Source organism: Lycium ferocissimum, chromosome 8 (genome assembly GCF_029784015.1).
Source record: "Lycium ferocissimum isolate CSIRO_LF1 chromosome 8, AGI_CSIRO_Lferr_CH_V1, whole genome shotgun sequence".
Classification (NCBI taxonomy): Eukaryota; Viridiplantae; Streptophyta; class Magnoliopsida; order Solanales; family Solanaceae; genus Lycium; species Lycium ferocissimum.
In genome coordinates, this window is record NC_081349.1 from 19,498,268 (window position 1) to 19,513,934 (window position 15,667).

General features: G+C 32.1%; 1 protein-coding gene across 3 annotated transcripts; it reads right to left on the reverse strand.

Moving 5' to 3' along the window:
* Window positions 1-2,677: 2,677 nt before the first annotated feature.
* LOC132067469 (protein TWIN LOV 1) lies at window positions 2,678-8,710 on the reverse strand. Of its 3 annotated transcripts, XM_059460722.1 has the most exons (9): window positions 8,452-8,710; window positions 7,607-8,310; window positions 6,052-6,259; window positions 5,899-5,963; window positions 5,644-5,723; window positions 5,415-5,470; window positions 5,261-5,324; window positions 3,134-3,227; window positions 2,678-3,048 (listed from the first exon to the last, which is right to left on the reverse strand). In XM_059460722.1, exons 2-9 carry the CDS (start codon window positions 8,181-8,183, stop codon window positions 2,813-2,815), a joined length of 1,380 nt encoding a protein of 459 aa, XP_059316705.1. In that variant the 5' UTR covers window positions 8,184-8,310; window positions 8,452-8,710; the 3' UTR covers window positions 2,678-2,812. The 3 variants fall into 3 exon arrangements, with proteins under 3 accessions (XP_059316705.1, XP_059316706.1, XP_059316707.1); XM_059460723.1 differs by lacking the exon at window positions 3,134-3,227 and having other exon boundaries at window positions 8,452-8,704; XM_059460724.1 differs by lacking the exons at window positions 2,678-3,048; window positions 3,134-3,227 and adding an exon at window positions 3,938-4,098 and having other exon boundaries at window positions 8,452-8,706.
* Window positions 8,711-15,667: the final 6,957 nt, after the last annotated feature.

The following is a 15,667-nucleotide window of genomic DNA, read 5'->3' on the forward strand; positions in this document are numbered from 1 at the left end:
CATGAGCAAAATTTCCCCGAGCTTAACCGTTTTAAGAAAGCTCGGAGCCCCTTTTCCCCATGGTTCGTTATACTTTTAAAAAATTTTGTTGATCGGTTTGTCGGTAGAAGCACCCTTGCCGATTTGTTGATTGCATGATAAAAGTTTTGACTCATTGTTAAAAGTTTGACGAATACTAGAGAGAGTCCACACAAGATAATCGATATGCGAATACAATGCGGCAAGGTGCCCTAAGATTTCGACATTTGCACATGATAGGCATGGAAATATCCATAAAATCTACTTGGCCAAGGGAAAAAGAAAAGTGTTCGTGTGGGAAATGGAGAAACTACCATATGCCATGTTCACGTACGCAATTAAATTTTGGATATCCGCTAATTCAACCAAAGGGCCCATGTTAGCGAATACTACGGTTACGGAGTTTACAAGCAACGTACAGCGGAAATTTTCACCGTTGGGCGATGAGGCATATTGGCCACCTTCTCCCTTCGGTTTAATTGCAACCATGAATACGAGCGAACCCGAGAACGCGGACTACAACTAGAAGGAGGAATGAAATGGATATAGCTCCGCTCGTATGGCTAGAAAGTGTAGTACATGCACAGCAACCAGCCTAACAAGAATCGTCGCCCCATGTAGAATCGGTAGTTATTGTTGCTTGTTGGTTTTTATGTTTTTTCTTAACTTGTACGATTATTGTTTCCTTATGTAATCTTCCAAGAATATATAACATGTCTTGTGCCGTTTAATAGTTATCATGTAATTTAACATTTATTACTTAGTTAATGTGTGACGTTTATTTAACTTATATTTTATTTTTTATTTCTGTTTGCATATATAACACATATTTAATTATTATATGTGTTAAAATAATTATTTGAGTTATTCACTAAAATTAACTATATGCTTTAAAAATTAAAAAAATCAATAAATTTTTTTTTAAAAACATAGCCGAATATGATTTAAATAGAGGCAAGTCTTACAAACAAAACCCTAAACCGTGCGGGAAAAAATTAATGAAACGTAAAACGTGGAGGGATCCACGTTTTACAAAATATATTTGTAAAACGTGGATCCCTCCACGTTTTACTTTAAAAAAAAAAAAAAAATTCGCTTCAATTAAAAAAAGTTGTATAACGTGGATCACCCACGTTATACCCCCTTTGGTATATGTAAATTTTTGACCGCCCTTTTAGTTTATACCGTATATTTTTATACCCTTTTCCCTTCTAATTCTAACTTTACCTATTATGATAAGTTACGTGTAGTTAGTAGCATTTAGATGAATTTATACTGCAAATGTTCTTTTTAACCGCAACACTATTTTTATGTGTCGTATCCTAGATGGTCACAAAGAACGTTTTGTAGTATTTGCGCAAAAATTGGCTCACAAATCTTTTACATGATCTTTACGTTTGGCAGAAAATACCGCAGCTCTTGTTGCATAAATAAATCGGAATACATGAAAGCAGTTCAAGAATAGAAGTTAAAATTTGTTGTATTATTTGTTTAAAGAAAACTGAGTTGAAGAAAATGTTAATATTTTATTGAATTTAAGTATTTTGAATTTTTAATATTCGATAGACCCAATACAGACAATTTTTCATGGCCATTGAGAAAAAAAAAATTGGAAAAACAAACACCAAATTGGGAACATATTAAAACGTGAGGTGTGAGATGTAAAATAGAAGGATGGACCACCCACAGGCCACAACGGGTGCGTTAGCTTTACAACTTGATGAATGATGAATATATTATTCTACTTAAAAAAAAAAAAAAAAAAAATAGAAGGGTGGGTCAAGGCTATTATATTAGGTATGGAGCTTGGCAATTTGGGGTTCGAAATATAAAAATGTAATCACATAAAAGAATTAACGAAATTCAACATCTACCACATGTATATGTGTGTAAAAATAACTATATATCAATGAAGAGGATTTGAACCAACCCCCTTGCAAAACATCAAAGTACACTACGCAATCATTTGGTCCAGGGGACTAATTATACATCAAAATTATAATGCAGCCATTATCGTGCAGTGAATCAATAAAATGGGAGTCGATCAATTGTTATATGCTGAATATTATTATACGAGAACTGCTGCGTGAAGGGCATTTTTTTTGTCTTTTAAGTACTGTTATCTAAATATTATTAATACTTATTCTTATTTCACGTTCTATTTTGCACCAAATAATACATTCCGGATAATATCATAAATGATAAACCAACCATTGCATTAGTAGTCTTATTCCAAAAGATCAAATGTATCATAATAAGTTATGCAAAGGTTAAGTCAATAATATGAAGCTTGGAAGGAGTTATTCAATATTTATATGGTGAAAGGTCACAATTAGCACGTAGAAAAAGTTGAGGTGCACGCAAACAGGGTCCCAAACCACGGTTATCAAAAAAAGGTATGAAGCTTTATGTCACTAACCAAAAGTTGTATTAGGTATTCAGAATTTTATACCGAGATTATCTTTCTCTATGTCTTAAACCAAATAACCCCTGGGAATATTATGATCAGTTCTTATATTTTTATCACGAAAATCAACCAACTATAGTTAAATTGGACATATGAAATGAGGCTCTCTTTCTGCATAAAAATGAAATAAGTAGTCCAACTACAAGATTTTAAATACTAGACTGATTGAATTTAATTGCCGTAGATGTATGGTGAATAAATTGCAACGAATAAGCTATTGGATTCAATTAACATTCAGGCACTAGCATCCTCATATATGACAAAGAAAATATCAAATTTAAATTACCATAACATACTCTTCTTTTTTTTTCTTTTTTTACACTGATGCTAATGAGCTATATGAGACAGTACATTTTTTCTAACAGAGTCCAGTGTGTTTATTAGAACAAAAAAGGAAAGACAAATTTGTTGAAGAACTAGGAGGTGCTTGCACCCATTGACCAGCCTCTTACAGCAACCTTTACAGCAGCAACAACTCTGTGCTGCCCAATCTCCGGATTTAGACCTTGTTTCCCCCGAACTTCGCCAGTATCTTCTATCTGAATACCAACATAGTATGCAACCTATGCAAGCCAAATTGACATAATTACAACCGGTTAGCACCAGTAGGAATACATTTTTCGACGTAGGTATATAGGTAGGCTCGACCTAAGCTATGCGCATATTTTTGTGAGGCTTCATTTGTTCTGATTATGTGCAGAAAATGGATTGGCTTTGGAAACAAGAATTCTACCCCAAACTTCAGTACAAAAAGAAAATAACAAGCTATGCATAAATGATGATCTTTAAATGTCTAATATGACATGTCACTGAGCTCCAGCTACAAACAATAACAACAACAATAGAACAACTATGCCTCAATTTCAAGTTAGTCGAGGTTGACTATGTGAACCCTCGTTGTCCATGTCGCTCTATGCATACTTGCCTCAATCCAATATTGAAAAGTGGATTGAGACTGAGCCTCATTAGGTTAATTTGTATTAAGATGGGCCTGTAGTCATAGTGCTCGGCCCAAAATGCCTCGTTTCTTTACTAAAAAGGATGAATGGGAATTACGCCGCTCTTTGATGCAAGAAGAAATCTCAAAAGATCTGCCAGGATTGCGACTTTGTAGGTTTCCAATAAAAGGTATACGTTTCATAATCTGATTTGCTTTACCCGAACTATACACCTATGTATTCTACTCGTATAGACGTTGTCCAACATAAATGTCAGCTTCGTCTCCTGCCTAAACAAAACAATTAACTGGTTTCGCTTTATACTTTCCGTTTCTTCTATGGTATTTCTTTTAACTTCTCTGTCTATTGGGGCAGCCTCTTGCACCAAATCTACATGACTCATAATAGCATTATCTCCACTTTTAGACTGTATAGACATCAAAAAATCCCTTTTATTCATACTCTGAAAACATTATGGCTACCACTAATCATCACAAACTAGACAAAGATCACATAATGAAAACCATACCAGCTTTCTCATTCTGTTCTTTAGTTACAGATATTTCACTTCTTGTTGTGAGCATCAGCATTACTCAAATCTATGGACAAAAACTCAAATCTTTTCAAGCACTCATTATTCAGGAAGACGTTGAACTAATCTCAGATCTACTCCTCCTAACAAAAAGAAAAGAAGAATTTTAGTCTATCTGTTACTCTTGACACCTGAGAACCAATTCGTATCTCGGATCTTGATTGAAGCATCTCTCACGACAGGAAACCATCAAACGGATATCTCAAATAAACATAATGTATGGAAAGGTAACCGATAAATTTCTAATTCATAACCCTATATTTTGTAAAACTGGAAAGACTAACAAAAAGGGCGGTCGTTTTCTTTCCTCAGACCGATGACTCGTTTGTTCAGATGCAGACATTCTGGAACCAGATACTGGAAAAAACCAAGACTTCAACCTAAAACAACCTGTGGAATGGTTGTTTACATTGAGAAAAATATGTGGATATGTTCTGTTAATAGACTCTGTAGCTAAGTTACTCGGACTCTTCAAAAGTGTTGCCGCACCCGTGTCGGATCCTCCAAAAATACACTACTTTTGAAGGATCCGACACACACCCGACGACATTTTAGGAGAGTCCGAGTAACATAGCTATGTAGCACCTGGATTGGCTGAGGGAATCATTAGAGCACCATAACTCAACTACTGCAAACGTAGCTCGTTTCAGCTCTTCGGCCAACTTACTATTGGGAGTATAAAAAATTATTCTGAGCTTGTTTAGTCAAAGATAAATTATCTCTACTTGTTTAAACTACCAACAGTTCTTTCTGGTATGCTTCCTTTCGTTTTAATGTGACACGAAAAAATAAGAAATTGATTAGGCTCACTTCTTTATCTAAACCAAGTGCTCTACAAAAGTGAATTTGGAAGAAGTTCATCCACAAGATACGAAATTGTTAATTTCTTTTTATCAAGTTTATGGCAAACACACCCATGCTCGGCGTTCTTTCATGATAAAACATCCCCGTCGTTACGAAATTATTAATTTATAACTCCTCCCTCGACCAACAAATGCAATCTAAACAAACTAGAGAAGTTACATGTTAAAAGATACCTCTGCTGCCTCAACAGGGCGTTTCTTAAGATTTTTATGGGATGGTAAATATGTACCTACAATTACTACGCCTCAAATCTCAAACAAGTCATGGTCGCCTATATGAATCCTCAGTGACCATGTCCCCAACTTAAATTCATTTTAGGCCAACATTCTACAAAATGAAAACAAGGATGGTCCATATGTACCTATTAGTTAAAAATAATACCTTTCCTGAAGCATTCCGGATCGGTGAAATGTGAAGAAAATTCCAAAATGGGGTTCCATCTTTTCTGAAAGGAAACATGCAGTCACCAAGAGATTGAGCCTAAAGAACAAGGAAACAATCCTTATCTGAATATCATGCAACGACCGGAACCAACCTGTAATTTAAGATATGTACAGTACATGGTTGTTCGTTTTGGATGCATTGTTTTATCTGCAAAGAGAAAAAAAGGCGAAAAGGATTGAGATCATCTGCTCAACCGCATACCTTTAAGAAAATCTTAATCTTAAGAAGGACACTAAATCTCTTATCCCAAAATGTAGCAACTAGCATATGCAGACGACGAAATTAAGCAAATAAGAGCAGATCAACAAAAAAATTATTACCTGAAATTGTGTGTCTCTGTCTGTATCTTCTCCACTTAAGAACCGACAATTACGACCCAATACTTCATGTCTCGCGAAGCCTATTGAAGAAAAGAACGGTTCCTGTTAGCAATAGTAGTTAGAGTAAGCCCTCATGCTCTTTGTAAGAACACAAGAAATAGATTTATGTACTCCCTACCAACCCCGTAAAAATGAGAACATCCCATTGAATGAATAAAAGTTTACACTAGTATAAATTAGCTACAGCTTCAGCACCTGTTAATTTTAGGAAGGCATCACTTGCATAGACAATCGGCATGTCAGGTAAGTGCGCATCAGTTCTGCACATTTCAGAAAGTGGTAAGTCCATCCAAGAGCAATCATATCGGTCATCAAAACAACAAAATTAGGAATTTCAAAAAAACTCACAATACAAAGCTTTGTTTTATTCTACCAAAAGATATATTTAAGGATGCACTGAGCAGACTCGTTCCGGATTGACAGCATCTCTTGTCACTGACTAGTCTGCCTGTCAACTCGCTGTAATGTGCCAACACGGACATTATGTTGTTAACAGCAGCACTGGCTTTTGTCTTCTCTTGATCACTTGCTTCACATGGCCCTTCAACGTCTACTTCTGTGATAAATAAGCCTTATGAAAGGAATCCTATGAATTGAACCTCAAGCAACAAGACTAGGAAAGAAATAACCCAAATGCACAAAAACGGGAAACAAAGTGAAACATTGCCCTTGTGCACTACAAAGGTAGCTGGTCAATGTTTATGTTTTATATATACTGTCTTGGACTGCATTTGCACGTTGAAACTCCAACACAATGTAAATGGGAAAAGTGTATGCACCTCAAAGCACAAAGGTGATTCAGGATTTGAAGTTTATGGGTTCCTAGAACGACCTCAAGTTAATATACAATGATGATTTAATTCATTGTTACATATTTATAGATATATAATTAATATCTTTATAAAAAATAAAAAAATAAAGAGTCTACGCAAAAGCTACCGGGCTCCCGTGACCCCATAAACTAAAATCTAAATCCGCCACTGTCAAAGCATAATGACAATATGTCCAATCTAACTCAAGCGACTGAAGAAATTGACTCAAAACATGAATTTAAGCTTCAGACAAATGAAGCAGCTAGAATAAAAAAAGGTAAATCAAGATCTTAGCCAAAAGCAAGGGATTCCTGGGGGATCCAACGAGAGCAGAGGCAGCAGGGCAGGCATTCCCAAAAAAGAAAAAAAATGAAAACAGGATAGGAGGTTTCAAAAATAGATAATTTGGTATCCAACTATCTGAAGGCCGGCACAGATCTATGAATAGGATACGCTGTACTAGTATCTATAGGCCCTCAAGTGTCAACCGAAGGTTCGCAAGCAGCTGAATCCTTATTCCAGAAGGGTTTATTTGACCAAATTGTATCGCGTGATCTTTTAAAAAGCGGTCTGAGTGAGTTATTTAAGCTCCATGCTAACCAAGTCCTAAATAGGCTGTCTATTCTAGTTTTCCAATTTGGTTATTTGAGAGGAAGCAAGGGCAGCCATGAAAAAGAAAATTAGGACCATAAGATAAAGACGACAATAATCAGATGATTGGAGATCAGTGCAGCAAATTTCACAATCATGTAGCAACTGTGGGCATATTTACAATGAAGGTCAAACAATAAGTTCACTACAATGTCACTGGAAAATTGCATAGACTATTTAAGAAGCATAACAACAACATACCCAGTATAATCCCACAAGTTGGGTGTACGCAAACCTTACCCCTACCTTTGTGAGGTAGAGAGGTTGTTTCTGATAGACTATCGGCTTTTTCAGCACATGGTTTGAAAGAAATGCAAGAGTAAAAAGCTATGATGAAAATATTGAAGAGAGAAAAGTGCTGACAATAAAAATATTAGAGATAAACAAAGTAAAAGAAACAACAGTAATAATAAAAACAAAGAACAAGTATATATATATACCTGTATGGTCCGACCCTGAAACCGAATCAACTGATAATGCTCTATCCAATTCCATAATCGAATTCGAGCAAACCTCCCTCCTACAACATCTATAAGCAGACTCCCTGCAATTACCTCCATCATTACATACTCCTCCATTTTTCCCAATTCCACCTCCTAATGACTTTCTCCTCCTTAAAATAGGAACTTGAACTCCCAAAAAATGAACCACCCTTCCATCCTTCTCACTATAAACAGGACACATATGAAACAACATCCAAAAGGGTGTCCCATCCTTCCTATAGTTCAACAAACTGATTTGTATACCTCTCTCCTCTCGTATCGCCTCTCTAATCGCCATAACTGATCTTCTATTCGTCTTAGGCCCTTGAAACACCCTTCCATTCTTACCAATAACCTCATTTCTTGAATAACCAAATATTTTCAAGAAACCCCTTGATGCATAAACAATAGGATGTCCACAAATAGAAGGATCAGTAATTGTAAAACTATCAGGCAATTCATCAAGTGCTTCTTTAACCCCATCTGAGTATCTAACATTAAATTGTTGTTCAATTAAATCCAGTTGTGATTCCATACTGATTCTACTACTTGTTTTGGCTTAAAGATTGTAACTTTATCACCAAAGATTAACCCCAATCCCATGTGTCAACTTTCAGCTAGTATAATAATAATAACAACAATATTAAACCTGCAATTGGGAACTTCAAAACAAGAACAACAAACAAGTCATCAATAATCAAGAAAACCATAGAAAGAGCACATAGAATTGAATAAACCACACATACTAATAAAACAAAAGTATGTTAAAGTACAACAAAAGAATATTTTTTAAGCTTACTTACATAGAGGCAAATTTAACTGACTAGGAAAATATCAAGGGTATTGAATGAACAAGAAGAATTGGGGTATGCCCATCAATCTATTTTGGTGAATGAATTAGTATATGTATCAAGTAATTGAATATGATTGGAAAGAGAGAGAGTAGGAAACAAAGTCTTGAAATATTCATATAGAAGATTTTTTTAGTATATGGTTACTATTTGCTTATTTCTCAATTCTCAATTGTGGTTTAGAAATGTGAAAGTCTTATCTCTAATTATTTTATTGCCAAAAGAAGGAAGAGATCAAAAAAAAAAAAGTGTTTAATAAATACCAAATCAATGGATACACGTTATGTATTTAAATGTACGTAACTATCCGTCTGTCACTTAATTATAGTTAATTAATATGTATTTTTACTTTATTAAATTATGATAAATTTCATTAATTTGATGTAAGCACTCATGCGACTAAATGTATAAAGTTCTTCTAATATTTTATTTCTTGGTGATGTTCTTGAAAGATACTCTTATCATTTGAGGTAATTTTCTTTTGTTAACTTCAAAGTAAATTTATGCTAGCTTTGACAACTTTAGTGGCTATTGCTATGGTGTATTTTACTTCTTGGTGATGTTCTTGAAAGATTCTCTTATCATTTGAGGTAATTTTCTTTTTGTTAACTTCAAAGTAAATTTATGCTAGTTTTAACAATTTTTGTAACTGCACTATTGACTATTGCTATGCTGTAAGTACTACATTTGGTCAATAATAATTGAACGTATTTGGTTGAGTTGTGCTTGTCAATTTTTCACTTAGACAAATATAGCACTCCACAAAAAGAAAGGGACCAAGAAGAGACGTGGTTATAATCAAACATGTTATTACCGTCAAAGAAAAGTACAATCTCATCATTATTATTACTATAATATATAAAAGGGAGGATACTCATTTTTTATAGTCCTGCCATGAATTTTTTATTCTTTTTTTACCTCTGGTTGAAGTTTTTATGACTTTATAAATTGTCATATTTTGGTAAATTTTAAAAAAATTTAAGGCTTTTTTATGCCACTAAAATAGATGATGTCATGAAAAATGCTATAGTGGCTCCCACAAAGCACACTCATATATGTTTGAGTTTTTTATGTGAAAATATTATTAAACTTGTTAAAATATATTATTTTTAAATACTTTTAAAATTTATTAAAAATGTAAATAATAGCCCTTATACAAGGGAGGATACCCATTTTTTGTAGTCCTCACATGAATTTTTTATCTTTTTTTTTACCCCTACTTGAAGTTTTTATGACTTTATAAATTGTCACACATTTTGGTAAATTTTAAAAACTTTTAAAGCTTTTTTATGCCACTAAAATAGATGATGTCATGGAAAATGTTATAGTGGCCCCCACAAAGTATACTCATACATATTTGAGTTTTTTATGCGAAAATTTTATTAAACTCGTTAAAATATATCATTGTTAAATACTTTTAAAATTTATGACAAGTGTAAATAATAGCCCTTCTGTCTCAATCAAAAAATGATTCCAAAGTATGGTAGTTAATTAATCAAATTTTACATGCGCGCACTTTTAACGTAAAATTAGCTAATAATTACTATACTAAAAGAGGAACTATAAGATATATATATATATATATATATATTCTAAAAATGTTTGAAAAACATTGTATTTAAAGAAATATAATTTGATCTCGATACAGTAATAATACTAGACAATTGCAAAAAGTATATTTTTTACTTTTTTTACTATTAAAATATTATATAAAAAACAGGATAATATATTTTATATAATTTAGGAGTAAAATTTTTTTTCATATTAAGCTTAAGTGTTTTGTCCTAAATTATAAAACATATTAATTATCCGGTATCAAATATTTTTTGGTAAAAAATAAGTTAGCCAATATGAGTTCAGTTCAAAGAACTCAAATGAAATTAATTTAACATATGAAAAGCTCAATTTGGATCTCCGGGGACTTAATCCCAAAAATTTAAATTAGAAGAGCTTTTAATTATTGATTTTTCCTTAAAAAAATTAATATATAAACTAAGAAAAATGTTTTCCTTTAACATACGTTTTTATACTTTAATATTTTAGAAGTCTTTCGAAAATGTTAAACTGATGTTACAAAAATAAAGAATCAAAAGCAGAAAAAAATTAATAAATATCTACAAATTGAATTTTCAATGTCAATTTGGGTCCGAGCTTAGCACGGGCTAGGTGACACTAGTTTACAGTATATGTGCAGAAAAAAGAACAAAGAATTTTAACTCTACCAATTCGCATCATTTTATGACAAATTTAACAAAGGAAATATTATATATGGTAGCAATAATTGATTAATGACTACTGGCCCTATTTTTTAAATTGTTTTATTTTGTAAAATAAGGACAATAAAAGAAAAAGATCCATATAGGCAATACCTACTAGTTGAAAATCATGTTTAATCTTGTTAAAGGGCTTTTAATGTTATTATTACTACTATTAACACATTTATTTATATACATTTCACTTTTATTTTTATTTGGTGTGATGACATGAGTTGAGCTTAAATTTAACAACAATTATTATTATTATTATTATTATTTCTGTTGAGATTTATTTCTTGGAACCCCTTTTTGTAATAAAATAGGAATGAATTTGATTTTCAAACAAAAAATGAGAATCCCGTTTAAACCAAATGAACAGGATATCTTATAAATTTAAGTGTGGTTAGGTTACCTGAATTAAAGACATTGAACTAGCTATGATTTCTTATGAATATTTACATGAATTAATCCCTAGATACCAAAAAATAATTAATTCCTAGATGGAATTTCATATAGGCTACGCCCCTTTTTTTCCTCTATTTTTCTTGTTGGTCTTTAACAAGAAAAATCATGCTGAATTATTACAAGACAGATGTATGCATAAGAGGACTAGAAGTGTGATGAACACAAGTACATAATAATTTTTAATATACGCCACAAATTTTGATAATATTAAAAATAAAGAGTGTCATTTAGCTAGAGCCAATGCAACAGTCCAAACTTGTCTTAGGTGTTATAGAATAGGACTTATCCACCCACGTGATCAAAACCCCTCTTGTGGACACTCTTTTATTTTAAAAAAAAAAATGTCGTTTGAATTAGAAAATAATGTTTTTTGCAACTATTTTGGTGTAGTTTTGGAGTACTGACTTTGAAATTAATGTGTGAGAATTTATTTTTGTGCTTCGTTTATTCAATTTTATCTCTTAAAACAAAAAAAATTGTAGGGGAAAACAAGATAACCGTGAAAGGAAAAAAAACGTTTTGTTATCTAGAATAGACATAATTTATTCTTATCGACAATGACATTTATAATGAGTTTGACAAAGGAAATATTACACAAAGAAATATAGAATTGGTAATTAAATTTAAAATGAAGCACACATTAATAAATTGGGAATGAAAGAAAAAAAGGAAATAAATAAGGAAAAGTCATCTTGGGTTAGTGACCCTTCTGAATAAATTTATTTTAATTATTTTCAGTGTATGCAGAAAATGAACGGTGGCTTATAGCCGCGGTTACACGTATATCTATTTTTTTATTCTACTTTTGTTTTGTTTTTTTTTTTTGTTTTTCTTTTTTTGTTTACGACAAACAGGGGTGGTCCAAATAAGCCTAATGAATATTCATTGTCTGTGTTGTATTTATTCACTATTTGTGTGACATATGAATAACACATAAATCAATATGAATTATTCATCTTATATTTGCTACAACAAGATTCAGATATGTGGAATCTAGGCTACAAGTTAAAGCTTACTCAATGTTTTAACAAAATTCCCATGATAATTAATTAAAATTAACCCCAAAAAAAAGGCTCTTATCCAAAAAGACTGTGCTCTTTCATTCAAGGGAAAAGACGTATTATAATTTAAAAAATATGTTTCCATCCAATCGAATTTAGATTTTTTCAAAAATTCCAAAGGGTCCTTTTCCATCATCAGAGAGAGATTGTACTTCATTTTCAAAGAGTAAAGAAATAATTAATGAAAAACAAAGTTGTATTCTTTATTATTAAAAGAAAATTGATCTCTAAAGTTGATAATAATTTATTATGAGGACATAGTTTATGTGGGGAATCCATGTTGCAACTTGCTATAATGTCTTTGTTTTATTGGCACACCAAAAACGATTGTCTTAATAAAAGATTCAAGTTGCACCGATTACGTAACGGAATTTTATATCAACAATGTGGCTTATCGTGTTATAATAGGTTATTTATTGTTCATTTTATATTATAGAGCCACATTTACTAATTTATTATATAAAATTACATATATTATTATCTATTAAATAATTTGGTTGTTCAGATATTTTGAGCACCCTCGGTGTATATTTACTCGAGGGATTCACCTAATGGTCATAAAGTGAGTTGAGAATCATAAGATTTTAGGTCAATCTCTAACGACGGCACAAGTATTAAGCGATATTTTTCCATACGTTTAAGCTTTAGTTGACAAAGTTATCCATATCTGTACTAGTACTAGTATGAGGTAGCAGGTATCTCGTGATATTAATAAAATTTACAAATAGATAACACCATGATTATAAAATTAAAAAATAATAGTTTTCAATTAATTTCTAAAGACAACTGATTTGTGTGGACATGGTGATGACTGTTTTAGATGTGACATTTTGGTTGGATAAGAATGTTAGCGAAGAAATAGTATAAGGTGGCAGCAACCAAAAAAGAATAATACTCCATAATTTTGTGGCCAAATTTGTCGGTTTTATAGTTATAGCTGTATCTAGGGAAAAGTATAGCTGGGACAAAGCACATACAACTTGTTTTTGTGAAGAACGAGGAAAGTGAGAAAATGACGTTTAAACAGCCACCTCTATGTGACACCAATTGTTTTTTACACAAAACTGATATGCATTTTTAATCAGACCGAAGTCAGTTGTACAAAGCAGGAAGAAGCCTCATCGACAACACAACATGAAAAGTTTTTAGATCAAGAGACTTCATGAAATAGTAATAAAGTTTACTTAACTAATATATTTCTACACGCATTAGCGTGTCTATTTATATATATGTAAGTTACACCATCTAGATAACAGCTAAAATGTCAAATATCTTTACAAATAGTAATTACATTTCAAAAAGGAGCTATTCTCCTGTTAAACATATATTTGAGTCATAGTTGACGAATCCGATAATATTTTCATATTTTTCCATCCTTGCTCCACCACCATGTGACAATGACTTATTTGAATTGAGGAACACTACTACCTTGACAAAGGGAACAGCACCTTTTAAATATTTTTCACCTAATTGAATTATACAAATATCTCACAATGACAATTAACATAGTTGCCAAGCGAAAAATCCAACTGCAGGAGTATGACTAACTGAAAAAGAAGTTTCGTTTTTACTTGAGTCCTGTTTGATACGACATAAACTGCTTTGCACCCAAAATAGTTTCGTTTTAAAAAAAATAAGTTTACATGTGATCAGTAACTCTCTTTCGGTTACAGTTCAAAATTGCATATTCCTGATTGTTGGTATCGCATTAAGGGTTTCACTTGTGTATTGGGTGCAGAGGCGGATGCACAGTTGGGATCGTTGGGTCATCTGAATCCCGTACTTCCAAGAAAAACATAATTTTTTGCGTACAAAGTTTCACTAAAATTGTAACAACTAGTATATCAGAACTCATAGATTCAATAATGCAAAATATGCTTCAAGATAAAATGTGGAAAGTACTTGACGAGTAAATCAAATTCTACCATGTCCAAACACAATAAAAAACAATTAACTTGGATTGATTTTCATTTTACACTGGAAAAAACACAAACAAATAGATCTTATAATTTAAAAAAGACTAACGTATTAAAAGGATTTGTAGACATATTAAAAGTTAAGCATCAAATATTAGCTTTATCAACATAAAACAAACAAATAAGCGAAGATGAACTTTAAATTGCTTCGAAATATTAACACTGTTAAGATGAGGTCTCACTTCACATGTAAATATTGAAAGTTAATATTATTATGTAATAACTAAAAGAATTAGGACAAAATATGCATGATCCCTATAAAAACTAGGTACTAATATGCCAAGAGCCGAACTACTTTTTTTTGCGCGGATTGCCCTTCATTTGGGGTGGTCTTTAATTTTTGCCCTTCAAATTGGTGGTCTTTAAGTTTCTTTTTCCTTTAACCTTTTTGCGAGGTTGTGGGTTCGAACTCCGAAAAAAAAAAAAAAAAAAATTTGCAAGGCAATTTTGCGAAATACGGCCGTCTGGTTAAATACATTTGGGCCTTAAGGCAAAATTTGCGGGCGAGAAGTGCAAACACACTGCTGAAAGACAAAATTTAAAGACCACTCCCAGCGAAGGGTAATCCTGCAAATTGCCCGCTGAACTACACACATCATTGATTTGGGCTCCATCTATGGGAGAGGCCTTCTTTTAGTTTGGTACCTAAAATCTGGCCCAATATGTCAAGAGCCCTTTTTTAAGTTGTAAAATTTTCACAAATAGCTACCTTTTAACTGCTTCTAACAAGTTATAATTATAAGTTCATTATTTACAATTCAATCGATTTTTTCTATATTTAGGTCTGAACGCGTCGCATAAATATAAATGTAAAATACGAACTAAATACATGAGCTTTATTAGCAAATAATGCCTCTATTTAAGGAAAAAAAAAAATCTTTTTCAAACTAAAATACATTTTTAATGTTCCATAAATCACGCAAATCTCGTTCTCTTACATATCTAATCACATATCTCATTCAACATCTAATCATTCATAAAATTTGAATTCAAAACTCTCTTCATATTTTTTCCCAAAATATAACTAAAAAAAAATCTCTTTTAATGTTCCATAAATCACGCAAAGCTTGATTTGTTCATCATCATGAATTGCATAGTGACAAGTTGAGATTGTCTCCTGATGCTATGACCATCGGTTTTGTGTTCGTTATTAAAAATATTCAATCAAATTACATTATTAAAAATCAAAATGTTCGTTAGAAAAAATATTAATTATTGAGTGCAATAAGGCGTTGAATATTATTTAGTAACTTTAATAAGGTAGGAAAACTTGACTCCATAAAAAAAACTTTAATCCCTAAGGGTGGCTTTTGATTCACTGTATTTTATTTGTATTATGATTGTATTTTTGAGTGTATTCTAATTGATCCATAAGATTTGAATCGTAATGAATATATTTACAATATATTTC

What these genes read in the sequence shown, in the direction of transcription:
- LOC132067469 (XM_059460722.1), bottom strand. Translation starts at nt 8,183, where the DNA reads ATGGAATCACAACTGGATTTAATTGAACAACAATTTAATGTTAGATAC. An exon ending in TGCCTTCCTAAAATTAACAG is followed by an intron (nt 5,724 to 5,898) that starts GTGCTGAAGCTG and finishes TTTCTTCAATAG; the next exon opens with GCTTCGCGAGACATGAAGTA. An exon ending in ACAGAGACACACAATTTCAG is followed by an intron (nt 5,471 to 5,643) that starts GTAATAATTTTT and finishes TTCTCTTTGCAG; the next exon opens with ATAAAACAATGCATCCAAAA.